An 18,172-nucleotide genomic window follows, 5' to 3' on the forward strand; every position below is an offset into this window, starting at 1 on the left:
GAGTATAAACAATGTTGCTTTGCTTCACTTTGCTTCACTCCACAGGTTACCCCTCAGCTCTTGGAAATAAAAACGTATTTCACCTCTTCCAGGAGAACACACCTTAAGAGGGGAAAGCACCGCCGGCGCCCTGGCTCGGGGAGCAGGTAGTAGCTTCAGCGGGATTCTGACGAGGGAGGCTGCCCACCCTGCCTTGTTCGGCCTGTTGCCTCCCAATGAGGGGGACGGCAGCCCTTAGCCACACTCCTCTGGCTCCAGAATTCTACAGGACACTGCTTTCCTTCTGGTTTTTTAATGGCCACTTCAAGAGGAAGTAGTGACATGGTTAAGACTATGGGTTTTGCAGCCCTGGCTATGGGTTTGAATCTCAACTCTGTCACTCACTAGCTGCTTGACTCACTTTCTTCAACTGTAATATGGAAATGATGGTAATAATAGCTTACTATGTTGATACATTTAAAACATTTACAATGCTTAGAAAGGCTCAATAAATAAATAGCTTTTTTTTTGGCCTTGCCACGCAGCTTGCGGGACCTTAGTTCCCTGACCAGGGATCAAACCTGGCCCCGGCAGTGAAAGCACTGAGTCCTACCTAACTACTGGACCACCAGGGAATTCCTGATAAATAGCTGTTATTGCTTGAAAAAAAAAAAGCTGTGTCTATCTTCTCCTCATTGGAAGGGAATTCAGGAGAATTCTAAGGGGAAGAACTGTCATCTCCTTGAAAGCAAGGACAATGTATGACTGCTCATCTCCCAGCCAACCTAGCACAGGGCCTGCTCATGTTGGTCCTCAATGTATGGCTTTTGGATGAATAAAAAGGGTGGGAGGGTAATTGTAGACAGCTGTCTTTGTAGGGCAGTTCCAATGACACTTGGGGACACATTCATGGCAGTGTAAGGGCTGGGTTCCCTTCCAGAAAGAGAGGACAGACTAGTTCACAGCACATCCTTGGACCTGAGAACCTGATTCTTGGCATGGAAAAGCTCTTGTTCCCAGAGTTCAGCAGATTCTGAAATGGAGCACAGGAGGTTTTCAGCAGCTCCATGCCCTGTGCAAGCTGCCAAGGGAGAATTAGGTGCCTGCTCCTTCTGGAAGGCAGGAAGGAGAGCAAGGGATGGAACTGAAAGAATCAACACACACACACACACACACACACACACACACACACACACACGCACACACACACGCGCACACACACACACACAGAGTCTGAGCGCACAGAGGCATTTAATTGCATCCAGGTGAGTACATTTGAATTTATTATGCTACAGTTTTGGGAAAGTACCATTTTAAGTTAGGGACGTATCCTAAAACATGGGAACAAAGGAAATTAGCTCTATAAGCAGCAGACCTCAACCAAATTCAGCTTCTTTTCTTCCTTTCACATTAGATTTGTCAAGATAATGTGCAAAAGCTCCCATCATCCTCTCCCCTATCACCCGTGCACATGTATTCACGAGGCTAGGGATGGTCAAAATGATCCAGACTGTACAAATCATGGGATGACATTTCTAAACACAGCAGTACTCTCTTACCCTTCCACTGTTGTCTCAGCAATTGACTTATTCCTTAAACTGTACAGTTCCTGAACCTTCCAGGGGCTGCATGAAGCTACTGGTGCCGATTTCTGTGGAAAGCTCTCTTCAGTGCCCGTAGAAACTAGAGAAGGACAGGGCAGTCTAGGTGCTGCTGTAACGCAAAAGGCGTCACTTCCCCGGGATTACAGATGCCTCAGCCAAAATAAAGAGGAAAATGTGTCAGAGAAGAAGGGTTGTGGGGACAACATCTATTGATTACCTGCCATCACAAGAGTCCTGACACTAGGCCTTGAAATGGGTGTTATCACACCCATTTTACAGGTGAGGAAACTGAGGCCAGTGAGGAACATCTTTCTTATTTCTCCTAAATTATACTAATCTTTCAAAGATTAGTTATATTTTAAAGAAAACAGTGTGCGAGAGCCAGATGTGACTTTAAGAGTATCTAACTCAGATCCACCTGAGAGTTCTGGCGGCTGAGGTGGTGTGGCTGGGGACCCACCCAAGGGACCCAAGCATCTGATGCTGAATAGGAGGGAGAACCCGGATCTCCCAGCCCTCACTACTGGGACCTCTTACTCTTTCCATTGTTCGAGATCATAAATGTGCGGCTTCCATCGTGCCTCTGCTTAATGCAAATGAAAGCATCGCTTGTTCTCCTTCACCAAGGAGGGTCTGGATCAGCACATTTCTTCTCTCCCCTGGTAGATACAGGATGAGAACACTCACTATGGGCTCCAGCAGGGTGACCACCAGCTTCCTCTGTCTCTCTCATCAAACTCAGCTCTCCTTTCGATTTCTCTCAGCTGGTGTATGAGTAGAAATCATTACTAGCAGAATTCAAGCTTCTGCTTGTTGAAAACTTCCTACTTGCTCCTATGCTACGAGCTTTCTATTTATTCTAATTCAGCCCTCCTGCCTACCCTGCTGGCTCAATATTATCATCACAACAGCTAAGAGACTTGCCCAAGGTCATTCAGCTAATAAATGCTAGAGCTGAGATTCAACTCCAGCTCAACGTGCTGCCCGGATCATTACTATCTCCTCGAGAGACGCTGCCCTGCGATCCCTTTTACTTTGCACCGTTGTCCTCACTGTTTCAAAGCAGCACCGCCCACCGGCGCACCCCACCCCCGGTTATGCACACTCGAAACCGTCTCTCACTTGCTCTATCCCGCAGCCCCTCGCGGGCCCCCGCACCCATCACCCCAAGGAAGGGACTTCCTGAGAACCCACTGCTGAACAAAAACCCAATTAGGCCCATGCTAGAAATCCAAGTTACAACGCTATTTAACAACCCAACGACTCCCTTTTATCCTCGACATTTTCCCTTTCCTCACTTTGCTGCCTTCCAGTTTTCCCCGCTGGTCACAAAACCCCTCGTGTCGAAGCTGACCACCTTTTTCTGACCTCCGGGACTCAGTAAGGGCCCCAGTCCTCAGTCTTCAATGGTCCTGTCCAGTGTCGTTTTACCTCCTTCCTCCTAGACGTTTTGCTCTTTCGATGCTGTTCTTTGCACTCGATCCTCTGACCGACTGACTTCCTGGTTCTTCATTCTGTCCTCAGAGTAAAGTCCAAATGCTCGCCTTTCCAGCCGTGACCCCCTCCTACCCTGTTTTCCACCTCCCCTTGCCCTGGTTTATTGTGTTGTTTGGCATCTCCGGACTCTCCACTCTTCACCAGACCAGACCTTTCCCTGTGACACCTGGGTGCCTGAACTCTTGCTGTTCCCTTCGCCCGAATAACATTCTTCCCTTATCCACCTGGCAAACTCTTACAGAGCCTAGGGCCCATCTCAAACGCACAGGTCATGTACCATTTAATGAAGCAACGCTCAATAAACACAGGTGAAATGGAGTGGAATCATTAGTATCACATTATGTAGAGTTTGTTGATTCAGGAAAAGGAGCCATGCAGTGGCCTCAGGTTCTTTCTCTGTAGTAGGCATTGATGTTGTCACCAGGACAGGCTGTTCCAGAGAAAGGTCCAAGGGCCCCTTGGTCCTTCCCAGGAAGCCCCCTCTCCTCACCCCCAGGCTGTCTGGAGCCCACCTCCCACGTGGCCCCCGGTGCCCCCCGTACCTGAGGAACTTGTTGAGGTCCCCGTGCTTCATGTACTCAAAGACCATGATGAGCGGGTCACCCTCCACGCAGACGCCATAGAACTTGACGATGTGTTCGTGCTGGAGGTTGGTCAGCAGCTCAGCCTCGCGGTGGAAGTCCTTGCGTGCATTGTCGCTGGCATCCTTCAGCGTCTGGGGACCAGGGGCAGAGGGGAGAAAACCAACACAGCTTAGACTGAGGGCGTGAGAGGGAAGCTGCGTTGAGAGGGATTCCTTTAGGGGGCTTTGAGGTTCCTGGATGGGAAGGACATTCCTCTCATGTATCACCCAAAAGATTGAAAAACTAGCCTAATTCCTGAGGAAATAAGGTTTGTATGAATAACTGAGGAAAAGTTCCTTCTGGGTACGCAAAGGTTTAGTTTATGAAGGATTTACATAGATGTTCTTTCATTAAGTGACAGACATGAACTTTTTACAAGATACTGAATATAGTTCCCTGTGCTATACAGTAGGTCCTTGTTTATCTATTTTATATATAGTAGTGTGTATCTGTATCTGTTAAACCCAAGTTCCCAATTTATCCATCCCCCCGCCTTTCCCGTTTGGTAACCATAAGTTTGTTTTTTATGTCTGTGAGTCTATTTCTGTTTTGTAAATAAGTTCATTTGTATCATTTTTTAGATTCCACAAATATTTGTCTTTCTCTGTCTGACTTCACTTAGTATGATAATCTCTAGGTCCATCCATATTGCTGCAAATGGCATTACTTCGTCCTTTTAAAGGGCTGAGTAATATTCCATTGTACATACGTACCACATCTTCTTTACCCATTCATCTGTCAATGGACATTTAGGTTGCTTCCATGTCTTGGTTATTGTAAATAGTGCTGCTGTGAACACTGGAGTGCATGTCTTTTAGAATTAGAGTTTTCTTCTTTTCCAGATATATGCCTAGGAGTGGGATTGCAGGATCATATGGTAAATCTATTTTTCGTTTTTTAAGGAACCTCCATACTGTTCTCCATAACGGCTGTACCAGTTTATATTCCCACCAACAATGTGAAGGGTTCCCTTTTCTCCACATCCTCTCCAGCATTTATTATTTGTAGACTTCCTGATGATGGCCATTCTGATGGGTGCAAGGTGCAGACATTAACTTTTTATCACCTTCATCCTTTTTAACCCTGGTCCCAATTACTACCTCGGACATCTCTCCCATTTGGGGGCTGGTTGTACTTTCTAGGCTGCTCTGCACACCTCGCCTCTGCTCATATAACCTTTGTAAAGCTTTATATTATGGAAATATTCAGTAGAGAGAAGATCATAATGACCCCTCATGTACCCATCTTCCAGTTTCAACAATGATCCCTTTGCCAGTCTTTATTAAGTAAGGTCTCCAAAAAGCCTTCCCCAACGTGTGCCCACACACACTGCTGGCTCAGGAAACACCCTTGCCAGTGAGCTCAAGAAGGCCAGTCAGGGCTTCCCTGGTGGCGCAGTGGTTGGGAGTCCGCCTGCCGATGCAGGGGACATGGGTTCGTGCCCCGGTCCGGGAAGATCCCACATGCCACGGAGCGGCTAGGCCCGTGAGCCATGGCCACTGAGCCTGCGCGTCCGGAGCCTGTGCTCTGCAACGGGAGAGGCCACAACAGTGAGAGGCCCGCGTACCACAAAAAAAAAAAAAAGGCGGCCAGTCATGCTGCCACAAAGACAATGCCCAGGAGCATGCCAGCTGGCCTCTGGTGCCTCTAGTTCCCTGCTCAGCCACCACGGTGTCACAGCAGGGCACAGCTGGCATTTGTTGGTGCCATGCACACATGCGGAGCTCCTGTCCTGTGTCAGTCACTGACCAGAGCTGCGGTGGCATCAAGAAGACAATGACCCAAACAGGGGCCTCAGACATTCATGAGCAAATAGGGTGATACATCACAATGATAATTCAAGCTCCAAACACAATGCCTGAATGAACCGGCTCCGCTGCATCTCTGTACAGCTTGATCTCTTGACATGCCTGTCTTGAAACTTATGCTTCCACCTTATGAAATGTCTGCAGCTGCCCAAATGACACGGGCCATGCCCCCCTGCCCCTGCCCGTGTTCATCCCTATGCCTGGGATGCTGACTTGGTCAGGGTCACTGGTGTTGGAGGTTGAATAATGCCCCGCCCCAAAGGTATCCACATCCTAATCCCTGTAACTTATGAATATGCTACCTTACATGGCAAAAGGGACTTTTTTTTTTTTTTTTTTTTTTTGCGGTACGCGGGCCTCTCACTGTTGTGGCCTCTCCCGTTGCAGAGCACAGGCTCCGGACGCGCAGGCTCAGCGGCCATGGCTCACGGGCCCAGCCGCTCTGTGGCATGTGGGATCTTCCCAGACCGGGGCACGAACCCGTGTCCCCTGCATCGGCAGGCGGACTCTCAACCACTGCGCCACCAGGGAAGCCCCAAAAGGGACTTTTAAATAAATTTATTTATTTATTTATTTTTTGGCTGTGTTGGGTCTTTGTTGCTGCGTGCAGGCTTTCTCCAGTTGTGGAGAGCGGGGGCTACTCTTCGTTGCAGTGCGCGGGCTTCTCACTGCGGTGGCTTCTCTTGTTGTGGAGCACGGGTTCTAGGCACACAGGCTTCAGTAGTTGTGGCTCACAGGCTCTAGAGTGCAGGATCAGTAGTTGTGGCACATGGGCTTAATTGCTCCTCGGCATGTGGGATCTTCCCGGACCAGGGCTTGAACCCGCGTCACCTGCGTTGGCAGGCAGATTCTTAACCACTGCGCCACCAGGGAGCAAAACGGGCTTTGCAGATATGATTAAGGATCTTGATATGGGGAAATGAGCCTGGATTATTCGAGTGGGCCCCAGTGTCATCATAAACAAGGGTCCTTCTAAGAGACCGGCAGGAGGGGGAAGAGAGAGAAGCTATTAGGATAGAAGCAGAGGTCAGAGAGGAGAGAAGATGCTGTGCTGCTGGCTTTGAAGAAGGAAGAAGAGGCCATGAGCCAAGGAATGTGGGCATCTCTAAAGGCTGGAAAAGGCAAGAAAACAAGTTCTACCCTAGGCCCTCCAGAAGGAGCCAGGACATCTTGACTTTAACTAAGTAAACTGATTTCAGACTTCTGCCTCCAGAACTGTGAGAGAAACAATTTGTGTTGTTTAGGCCACTGAGTTTGTAGTAGTTTGTTACAGCAGCCATAAGAACTAATACACCTGGCTAACACCTAGCAGTCCTCCAAGACTGGGCTTGGCCATCACCTTTTTGAGAAACGTTCGCTGACCCCCTCATCATTGTCACATCCCCACGGCCTGGCCTCCCAGGCTAGGTTGGATGACCCTTCTAGGTACACCTCGTACCCACCTCTATCATATTGCCAGCCACAGTACATTCTCACAGCATGTTTATTTGCTTATCTCTGGTGTATATGGTGAGCTTCTTGACCCAGGGACTGTGCCTTCCACCTCTACACTGCCGGCATTGGGCACGGCACCAGGCACATGGCAGGTATTCAAGATTTATTGGTGCAATGAGCCAGGGTTTAAACCTGGACCTTTTGATGAGAAGCTAGAACTCCTCCCCTTTGGGTACCATAGTGTGAGGATCTGCCTTTGACTGAAAGGAGAACACAGACTTTGGCTCTGCTCTGGACCTCTCTGAACCCTGGTTTTCTCTTCTGTAGGGTGAGGGTAACAATATCATCTACTTCACAGGGTCCCTGGGAGGATTGGATGAGATAGACTAAGTTGAGATGCCCCCCAGGCTCCCTGGTACAGACAGAGATTTGGGAGATTTGAATTTGAAACCCCAACCTAGTTGCATTCAATTTGCTCACGCTAGGATCCAAGAAGGCCAGAAGGTGCATGGATAAGGCAGGGGGCCAGCCCAGGGCATGGAAGTGCCCCTGAGTCTGCCACTGGTTCCCTCCTGAAATCCCTTGAAGCCTGCAGTTTTCTCAGAGATCCAGTCTTTTTATGCAGGGGCTTCTCTGAGTCGCTGAGATAGCTTATTTCTATGGCCTTGGTCCATCTTTCACAGTGTGTTGGAGAAGGCAAATGAAACTTTCAGGTCATTTTCACAAAGCATGGACAAATTCTGCATGTAAATTTTCTTCTCAAGTTTCAGCTATGTAGTGTTGATTCAAGAACGCTAAATTTTGTGTGTGTCTGTGTGTGTGTGTGTGTGCGTGTTAGAGAAAGAGGTGGGGGGATGTCAGACAGTGGGGTAGAGTGGGAAAGAAGATAGGATTTTCACTGGGGAGGCACCAAACTGAAAGACTTAACAAGCATTTCATATTTCCATTTCCTCAAAGCAAAATCCTACGGGAAGAGACTCCGCTCTTAGTGCAATGTTAAAAACTGTGCTTCAGTAACATTTTTGAATTTAAGAGAGGAGATTTCACTATTCATGGGACAAATGCATTTCACAAACCTGGCCTCATCCTATGTGCCCATCCATTTTTACATGTCAAGTTCTTTTTCTAAATTATAATCCAATTCTATTTTAAGAGATTCAGAAAATATGGCGGTAGCGAGTTGGGCAAAATCATCTTCTGAATTTGGCACTCGAAGGACAGAATTTTTCTAAGGGTGGAACCATAGCCAGACAGCAATCAGAAGCTGGAAAAATCCTGCTATCAACCCTATTTATAGAATTCATCTCTGTTTTAGCACCATGGCTGATTGTGTCCCTTGGCAATGGACATGAGGCGGCAGCTTCCCTCACTGACAACTCCCTCCACTGAAGTTTCATTTTGACAGGCATATTTGCCCCATCACTGAGCATTGCTATTTTCTTATTCCTAGTGTCTGCTTTGTAGCTTCATTTCTTCTTATTCCTGGTGAATTTCCTGACACTCTAAAGATGCCATCCCGTCTGAAGACATTCTCAAGGGAGAGGTCTTATCCTGAGCTGCAGCGAGCTGCTGTCTGGAGTACACACTGAGTCAGAGTTGGAAGAGTGGATTAGCATGACATAAAGTCAAGCACAGAACTGAGAAACTAGTGAAAGTAAAACAGAAGTAAGAAAATAAAAACAAAAGGAAGCTGAACATTCGTCTGAAATGCTTCTTCAGAATATTAAGGCTAATGGGAAGCTGGTAGGGGAGGCAAGATCACTTATTTGAAATCATTGGTGTGATGGGATGTTGTGAGTCATGAGAAATGATTGTGCATTTCAAAGTATAGGTGGTTTTGGAGGCACAAGGTAACACGAAGATTGTGTCCTTTTTAAAATACTGATGTCATATTCTTCTCCTATACTTTTTAGAGAGCATAGCCACAGAGTTAAGGTGAAAGAGAAAAAAAAGAAGAGATTATTATGGCAAAACCTCACAATGCCCAATGCACACCACTGGGCTTAAAGCAGAGACAGAAATGAGTAAACCCTCCCACGAGGCAACCAAGATGCATTAGAATGTTTGTCCACATGCCTAAGCTCTTCTGGGTCAAGATCTGTTGCTAATGGAGACTGTTTACTCTTCTGATATCTTCTAGACCTGCACTGTCCAATATGGTAGCCAATAGCCACGTGTGGTTAGTGATCATCTGAAATACGGTCCAAATTGAGATGTGTGTAAAATACAGATTTCAGATTCTGAAAACTTGGTGTGCATGAAATACCTCATTAATATTTTTAGATGGTGTGCTTCCTGACTGTTCTTTGTGGCTTGTGAGGAGTGGGGGCAATGGCGGCTTCCTGTATCCTGCACACTGGACAGAAGATGCCCCTGATTGGACTGGGCACCTGGAAGAGTGAGCCTGGCCAGGTAAAAGCAGTTATTAAGTATGCCTTGAGTATAGGCTACTGCCACATTGACTGTGCTGCTATCTACGGCAACGAGACTGAGATTGGGGAGGCCCTGAAGGAGAATGTGGGACCTGGCAAGTTGGTGCCTCGGGAGGAGCTGTTTGTGACTTCCAAGCTGTGGAACACGAAGCACCACCCTGAGGATGTGGAGCCTGCCCTCCGGAAGACACTCGCTGACCTCCAGCTGGAGTATTTGGACCTGTACCTGGTGCACTGGCCTTATGCCTTTGAGCGGGGTGACAACCCCTTTCCTAAGAATGCTGATGGGACTATACGCTATGACTCCACCCACTACAAGGAGACCTGGAAGGCTCTGGAGGCACTGGTGGCTAAAGGGCTGGTGCGGGCACTGGGCCTGTCCAACTTCAGCAGTCGGCAGATCGATGATGTGCTCAGTGTGGCCTCTGTGCGCCCAGCTGTCCTGCAGGTGGAATGCCACCCATACATGGCTCAGAATGAGCTGATTGCCCACTGCCGAGCACGTGGCCTGGAGGTGACTGCTTATAGCCCCCTGGGCTCCTCTGATCGTGCTTGGCGTGATCCTGATGAGCCTGTCCTGCTTGAGGAGCCAGTGGTCCTGGCACTGGCTGAAAAGTATGGCCGGTCTCCAGCTCAGATCTTGCTGAGGTGGCAGGTCCAGCGGAAAGTGAGCTGCATCCCCAAGAGTGTCACACCTTCCCATATCCTTCAGAACATCCAGGTGTTTGACTTCACTTTTAGCCTGGAGGAGATGAAGCAGCTGGATGCCCTGAATAAAAATTTGCGATTCATCGTGCCCATGCTTACGGTGGATGGGAAGAGGGTCCCGAGAGATGCAGGTCACCCTCTCTACCCCTTCAGTGACCCATATTGAGACCACAGCTTCCTGGCTTCCTTTTCATCTCTCCAGCTATAACGTCCTGCCATCCCCAGAAAGAAGGAGTTAATAAAGCCATTGGAGTATCCAAAAAAATATATATATATATATTTTTAGATTAATAGTATATTGAAGTGATGAGATTTTAGATAGGTTGAATTAAACAAAACACATCAATACAATGAGTTTCATCTGTTTCTTTTTACTTTTTAACATGTAGACTAGGAAATTTTAAAACAGAAATGTGGCTTGCTTTTGTGGTCCACGTTATACTTCTATTGGACAGACCTGTTCTATAAAAGTCACCTTAGTAAGCTGTTAATGGGTCAACCTACTTCCTGGGAATGTTGGAAAACAATGCTAAACTGAAATAGAGTTAAGGCAGACACCCTCCCTATGAGGTCCTTAGAGGCAATGATTATTCAAGTACTTAGGGGAAGCCACAGTCACGAGGCTATGTGATTCTTCTAACTTACAGGGTCTTCTCTAAAGAAAAGTAGAGGAAGCTTCTAACCAATGCTTACAAAAGTGAACTTTTGAGGAGTATATTGTAATAAATTCAGAGATAGAAAGAGCTTGATAGAAACAAAATCTTAGAAACTAGGAAGAGTGTAGTAGCTGTCTCCCCAACATTCCTACAAATGTAAAAGCTAATTAGATGACTGTGTAAAAACAGTAAGGATCACACACACACTCAGATAGTGCTCGCTGTACTAGAAACCAACACTCTGTGTAACTTTGCAGTTACATATGATTGACGGCAAAGGCCAGCCAATCATATGTAACTGGCCTTTGCAAGGACTTTATCAAATACAAGATTCATAGCCAGGGTGTTGACCGCTGCCATGTTTATTTTCACAATGGTGCTCTCATGGTTCCAAATCTAACAAGCCAACCATCCAATGGGAAACATGAGGTTAATTTCTAATTCATATACTTTAAAATACTTGCAATAATTTGGGGGATAAAATGGATGGCTTGTGCGTGTATATTACATCAAGTTGCATAGTACAAATGCTAAATCTTTGAAAGATGGGAAACTAATTCATAGCAACTGTCATATTAGAGAAACATTGACTCAAAAGAGTGAATCAGAAGTTGGCCTCCGACATGGACAACTGCAAGATATTTACAGGCTTTAAATATGCTAGCATACAATTGACTGAGACAATTCCACTAGACAGAAAGGAGCTGGTAGGTCACAGTAGACCATGACTCGATTACGAGTTCTGCTGTCACGTTAAAGTCAATTAAAAAGCAGCCCATCTATCACAATGTACATGTTCTAGAGATACAGAGGAGTGAAATAATACTCCAGCTATGTTTTGTATCAGATGAGACCTCATTAGAGTGAAACGCACTGCTTGTTTTCAGCATTTCTGAAAAGATGTGGATAAACTGGAGAAAAGCCAGAAAAAAAGGGTTAACAGGACAAATTAACAAGACAAAAAACAGATCTCCCATCAAAGGTTAAAAGTTGAAGTTACTGGGAAAGGGACATTGATGGAGAAACTTAATAATGGGGGCCTGCCATGACAAGTACAAGAGGGATTCTGACACGGAAAATGTTACTGACCATCCTACAGCACATGTGGGTGTGTACGTACACACACACACAGACACACACACACACACAAGCACATGCACTCATATATGTGCCAGGGAAGAATGAACTTCCACTAAAGGACATAGAAATCTATTAAGCAATGCCCGGACCATAAAGATGATTAAGCCTTTTAATAAGCCACTGTTAAAAGTTCTACCATTTCTGTTCCCAGAAACTTGTAAAGATGGAATTGATAGTACTTTCTGCAACATTATATTCTGTTAAGGAATACAATCAATTTTTTTAGGGCAACACTGACCAATGTTCTCTTAAATACACTAACCTTGTCATCATCAATTTCTATTTTGTGGGAACAGGGATTTCACACACCAATTTAAATGGAGAAATGGAGGGGGACACGGGAGGAGGAAGGAATGGTTGAGAGGCTTCACAGTTAATCAAGATGTGAGGACTGATGTGACAACTATCAGTAGAAAATAAAAAGAAGGAAGGAAAGGAAGGAAGGGAGGGAGGGAGGGGGGAAGGAAGGGAGGAAGGAAGGAAGGAAGGAAGGAAAGAAGGAAGGAAGGAAGGGAGGGAGGAAGGAAGGAAGGAAGGAAGGAGGGAGGGAGGGAGTGAGGGAGGGAGGAAGGAAGGGAGGGAGGGAGGAGGGAAGGGAGGGAGGGAGGAAGGAAGGGAGGGAGGGAGGAAGGGGGGAAGGAAGGGAGGAAGGAAGGAAGGAAGGAACGAAGGAAGGAAGGAAGGGAGGGAGGAAGGAAGGAAGGAAGGAAGGAAGGAGGGAGGGAGGGAGCGAGGGAGGGAGGAAGGAAGAGAGGGAGGGAGGAAGGAAGGGAGGGAGGGAGGAAGGGAGGGAGGGAGGGAGGAAGGGAGGAAGGAAGGGAGGGAGAGAGGAAGGAAGGGAGGGAGGAAGGGACGGAGGAAGGGAGGGAGGAAGGAAGGAGGGAAGGGAGGAAGGGAGGGAGGGAGGAAGGAAGGAAGGAAGGAGGGAAGGAAGGAGGGAAGGAAGGGAGGGAGGGGGGAAGGAAGGAAGGGAGGAGGGAAGGAAGGGAGGGAGGAGAGGAGAAAGAAAACAGCCATCTGCCTTAAAAATAAACTTGCCTGGGGAAAGCACTTGAATGGATGAACTCTTGACGCTCTTTCTCATTTACAAATTGTTTCCCTGTTCCAGAACTGAAGGATAAGCTGTCTTTTTTGAGCTCTTCTTCTGCCCTTACACATATTCTGAGACAACTGGCTCTAGCTGCTTCTGGCCCATAGGTGGCCTCGCCTGTGTCACATGCCCACCTTGGATGCTTGGACCTCAGGCAGCTGCCTGGCAGGAACACTGACCGGAGTAACTGGTCGCATGGCATTTCCTTCTTAAGGAATCTGAAGGTGAGTAATAGAGACCGCAGGAGCAGCAGCGGGCAGGAGGCAGCAGCCCAATGCTAGGGAACAGCGGAGGGGAGAGACAGCTGCGCCACACCAGCAGGGAAGCCTGGAGGAGAGCCCTGGTGCCTCCTGCGAGGGTAACAAAGGGCCTGTCCTAAGGGCCAGCTCAGATCCTGGTGGGCTTCTGGATCCCAGCTGCCTCATTCACAGTGAGGCCCAGTGGTCCTGCAGGTCCTATTTGAGTCATTCATCTTTCAGTTTGTCCTGTCAGGTCTCTTTCCCCTGTCTTTTTGTTTAGCATCTCTAATATTGTTTCAGAGAACCAATGCCTCCTTACATTTGGTCCATGTGTGTGGTTAGAGCTGACCTCATCTTCCATTTGCAAGGATATGCATGTGACCCAGGCCTAGATAACCAGAACATTCTATTCCCTTGGCTGGAGGGCCTGGTGAAACAACTCAAGACAAGCCAGTACGAGTTGGCCCTTCGACTTTTGCATAATTGTTGGGAAAGAAGAGCTCTCTTTTGGGTTGGTAGGATGGCCGCATCTAAGCCCAGAGCCACTGCTGACGAGTCTTTAGCATAATGTGGGGAGAACCTGCCAGAGAATACAGTCAGCAGAGAAGAAAGCAGAGCCAGGAGATGGAGAGAGAGAGAGAGAGAGAATTGCTGATGCCCTAGATCTTTCAGTGCCTGAAGCTAGAGCGCCAGCAGCAAGGTCTTCCAGGAGCTTGGGCAAATACATTCCCTTTTCTACTTAAACCAGCTTGAGTTGGGTTTTCAATGAATATTATACTGCTCTTATTATCAAAGCTGATTAAGGTATTTTGCTTGTATCCTCCTGAAGCCAAAGCACTCATCTGGAATCATTTTCCTTATTTCCACCTATTGCCTTGAATTACACTGCTACCCAGGAAAACATGAAAATCTCTCTCGTCATTACACACACATAAGCACAACTACACACTCCTTTGTATAACTTGATAGGTGGTATTACGTTGAATTTCCTCAGTTTGGTTTATTAGGGCATGTGTAGAATTCAGGACGTGAAAACGTGGTGCACAGTGGGCATGGGGCTGGTGAGGAGGTCGGAGTTTTAGTCCTAGGTCTGACATGAAGTGATCTCATTCAAGCCATGTAATTTTGGATAGGTCATTTATCTTCCCTGGACCTCGTTGGCAAAAGGTATCAGTTAAGCTAAAGAATTTCAATAATAGCTCTATATATCTGCACAGTGATTCAATCATTTCTAAAATGATTTCTCATTAGATTATATCATATATATATATAATCTCATGAAGTTATTTCTTACCTAGAAATGCCAACTGCCAATTATTTACTTTTTCAAAAGGCTATTATTTCAATAGCCCATCCATCCATCCATCCATTCAACAAGCATTTATTGCCTGCTACTACATATTAGGCAATGTGCTAAAAGGCATGGTTCCTACCCTCAAGAATATGCCACTCTAATGGAGAAGATAGACACTCATGTCATTGATTAAATATACCCACGAATACATGTATAATTAACAACCTTGACATATGCTGTAAAGGACAAGTACAGATGCCTTAATACGTGGAACTGGGAGTTCTGACCTCAATGGGGGAGCAGCAAGGGGAAGTCTCCTTGAAGGAGTAACTCTAGCTGAGAGCTGATGGGTGAGTGGGAGCTGTGTGGCCCCGAGGCTGCGCTGGGGCCCTCCAGGCACGGGCGTGGCCACGGCGTGTTGTATGCTACTTTGGGCTGGCCCATGGTAACGTGCCACGGGGTGTATCAGTCAACTCTGCCAGAACGCTTGCATCATTTCCTCTGTTGCTGACAAGCAAATATTCAGAAACATGAAAAACAAAAAGCCTTCATTAGGTGCTAAAGAAAGTGCCTGCTGAACTCAGACGTCACCATTTCGCATCTCGCCAAGTCTTCCTGTGCAGAATCTCTGACTCGCTTTAACTTATACCTTGAGGAAGCCCCTCAACTTCTCTGGGTCTTGGATTTGCCATTTATAAAACATGGGACTTGGATTATAGATATGATTCCTAAGGCCTCTCTTGTGTTCACCATTCTTCTGTTTCTAGAAGTACACCTGAGTTAGTGGAGAGGGGGAAGAGAGGCCATGAATCCTACAAAGCCCACTTGTGGCTGTATTTAAAAAATGAAAATTAGCGCACATTCACAGCACAAGGAAAGGTTGTAGGAATTGTAGCTATTGAAATGCAGGTTGGATGGAGCCAAAATTAGTTAACGCATCCACAGCTAATGCAGGGAAATGGTGATGCAGTGTTTCCTTGGCAATTGAGTTACTTAAAGGTAAAGGAACTCATTTTGATCAAAGACCGGTTTCTCTGCTTCTCATCCTCTCTGTGGGTTCTTCGGTTGTCATTCAGTGGAAAGGGATAAATCCATTTCACTAAAAAACAAAGGTCATCCAAAAAATCAAGAAAAGGGCAATCCGGCTGGATCCAAACAAGCAGATACTCTAATGGGAGAGGCGTGCGCAGTCTCCCACGCGCCCTTGAGGGGCTTGCGCATGCCTTAGGATCGCTCCCACCTTAAACTGGCTTCTGTGGGTCCCTCAAACCTTAAGTCATTCGGGGCAAGCGATGCCAGAATGTACAGGAACTTGACATCTGTCAGTCTGAAAGCAAAACCTCGGATTTCAAACCCGTCAGTTCCTTCTAGAGAAGGAAAAAGGACAATAGCTGCTATTTCTTAGCATGCATAATCAATGCTGCAGGGGTTGCTAGGCAACAGGCAGGAAGACCGTCAAACATCCCTGGGTGCCTCCAATGGGGGAGAAGCAGCCCTGGCAGCCATTCCTCAGAGGTGAAGGGCTATGCAGGCCCTGGAGGCCACGTTCAGTTTGTCTCATTCCTTTAAAAAAATCCCTTTATTGTGGTCAGGACAGAACCATAGACATTTTCCTCCCAGGCTTATTAGATAGTCTTTGAATACACTTTCAATTGGCCCACACGCTTAAAAATGAGCAGATCAGGCTGGTGAGAGGCAGCTCTATGAAAGGTTCATGTGTTTTTCTGACCCAATTCATCCCGGAGCCCATGAAAAATCAGACTTCTTTCTTCCGTGGCTGTAGCCTCTGGATCCCAGAAAGTTAAAATGGGCCTCCTCTCTGAAGCTTGAAATCATTCTGGCCAATGTAAGCAAAGCCTCCGATTTCAACAAAAGTTCACATTCAAGGTCATCGAGATGAGATTTCTTAGCTGTGTGACCTTGAAGTTGAAATGAATTTTTAAGCTGTAGATATTTTGCTCTCTCTACTTGAGATAAGGGGACAAATTTGCTTGTTTTTTTTTTTATTTTTTTGGTGTTTTTGTTTTGCGGTACGCGGGCCTCTCACTGTTGCGGCCTCTCCCGTTGCGGAGCACAGGCTCCGGACGCGCAGGCTCAGCGGCCATGGCTCACGGGCCCAGCCGCTCCGCGGCATGTGGGATCTTCCCGGATCGGGGCACGAACCCGCGTCCCCTGCATCGGCAGGCGGACTCTCAACCACTGCGCCACCAGGGAAGCCCTGGTTTTGTTTTTGTTTTGTTTTTCAGCAGTGTTGATTAAAGAGCAAACGCTCATCGCGGGTCGTTAATTTATAAACATTTATTTGGCAAAGCCAGGAGGTTTATGGGGACTAGGGCCTGGGTCGGAGTCAGGGGTGGGATTAGGGCTATGACTGGGATTTAAACCAGTAAGAAGCCCCACTGGCAGTAGTGATGGGAAGCATGCTGTGGACAGAACAGCTGGCTACACACTGCTGATGCTGGCTGATCCTTCATCATGACGAGCCCAAGCCCTGACATCCTGTTTTAGCACTAGTTTGGAAGGAAATGTAATGTCTGAGTTGAGGGCGCCATGGAGTTAGTCTCCTTAAGGACACCACAAGAAGTACGCCGAAGCAGGAGCAGAATTAGGAGTGATACAGAAATGAAAGGCAATACCCACTGAGAAATTCTGTGAGTCTATCTCTTTATCAGGTTTAGGTCTTTCAGCTATTCCTACACTGTCCTCTAGGTTCCCTAATCTCCCAGGATTTTCTCACATTCAAAGATTTCACCTTGTGACCCCATGAAGTGAATCTCTGAAGGCCTGACTTAGCTCCCTGGATGGCCTCCTGGCCTCCCCAGGGCCTTCAGTCTCCCTGCCTATGACACATGCTAGACTAGGCTTACATGTTCCCTAAGCATCTTCCAGCTCTAACCTTGCATCAGGCTATGAATCTACAAAAACAGAGGCACCTTTCGGTCCCATTTTTCCAAAGGGGGGAGAAAAAGATAGCAGCAGAAGAAAGCAAAGACTGCAGATATAGCACTGCCAAATGTTCTGAACATTTTGTGCTTTAAAAAATAACAAACTTTTTGAGTAAATGAAAGAAAAGAGGAAGCAATTGCAGCAGCAGGAATTAAGCATCCTCAGCGTCCCCTCAGGATTCTCACTTTATACCACTCACCGCACTTAACCTCGCATCTCTCTAGCATCTCCCTTCCCCTCTTCTCTCCTCTGTCTCACTCCCCTCCTCCATTTACCTATCTTAGAGATGATGTTTATTTGATTGATATTACATTGCTCATCCCTAGAAAGGTCTGTCCTTTATTCGCCCCAGAGTGCAGCTTTTTAGGAGCCTTTGCTGAGAGTCTAAGAGTATCCGTGCCAGTCGGCTTAGTTACTTTTGATGACGAGGAAAGCAAATACACAGTGTTTCATCTGGATGAACTTTAACAGAAACTGTGTTTAGTCTGCAGGCTGGGGAAGTTCAAGAATCATTTAATTTCTCTCCTCTGTTACCCATTACACATATATTAAAGTATTTTAAGGCTAAGTACAACAGTAATGGAATACATGTCTCATTTTTACAAAGCTGTCCTGGTTATAATGAGTAAATAAATGTCATTTGTACAAATATTCTGTGTTTGGCCAAACAAACAAACAAATAAAAACCCAAACTCAATCATGTGAGGCCAAGAAGTTACATT

General features: G+C 46.7%; 2 protein-coding genes across 9 annotated transcripts in view; one reads left to right on the forward strand and one right to left on the reverse strand.

Annotated features, from left to right (window-relative positions):
- The window catches only part of NTRK2 (neurotrophic receptor tyrosine kinase 2), a 384,042-nt gene that overhangs the window by 77,267 nt on the left and 288,603 nt on the right, over positions 1-18,172 (reverse strand). For all 8 annotated transcript variants that reach the window (XM_049711806.1, XM_012538905.3, XM_049711808.1 and 5 more), the window contains one exon: positions 3,623-3,795. In XM_049711806.1, coding sequence (XP_049567763.1) covers positions 3,623-3,795 — 173 coding nt within the window. The remainder of the gene's footprint in view (positions 1-3,622; positions 3,796-18,172) is intronic.
- On the forward strand, positions 9,270-10,350 carry LOC125964897 (aldo-keto reductase family 1 member A1-like). The gene has a single exon (XM_049711816.1). The coding sequence runs from the start codon at positions 9,277-9,279 to the stop codon at positions 10,249-10,251; it is 975 nt and encodes a 324-aa protein (XP_049567773.1). The 5' UTR covers positions 9,270-9,276; the 3' UTR covers positions 10,252-10,350.

This window comes from Orcinus orca, chromosome 6 (assembly GCF_937001465.1).
Source record: "Orcinus orca chromosome 6, mOrcOrc1.1, whole genome shotgun sequence".
NCBI lineage: Eukaryota > Metazoa > Chordata > Mammalia > Artiodactyla > Delphinidae > Orcinus > Orcinus orca.

Coding starts and splice junctions, on each gene's coding strand:
- LOC125964897 (XM_049711816.1), top strand. CDS start 9,277: ATGGCGGCTTCCTGTATCCTGCACACTGGACAGAAGATGCCCCTGATT.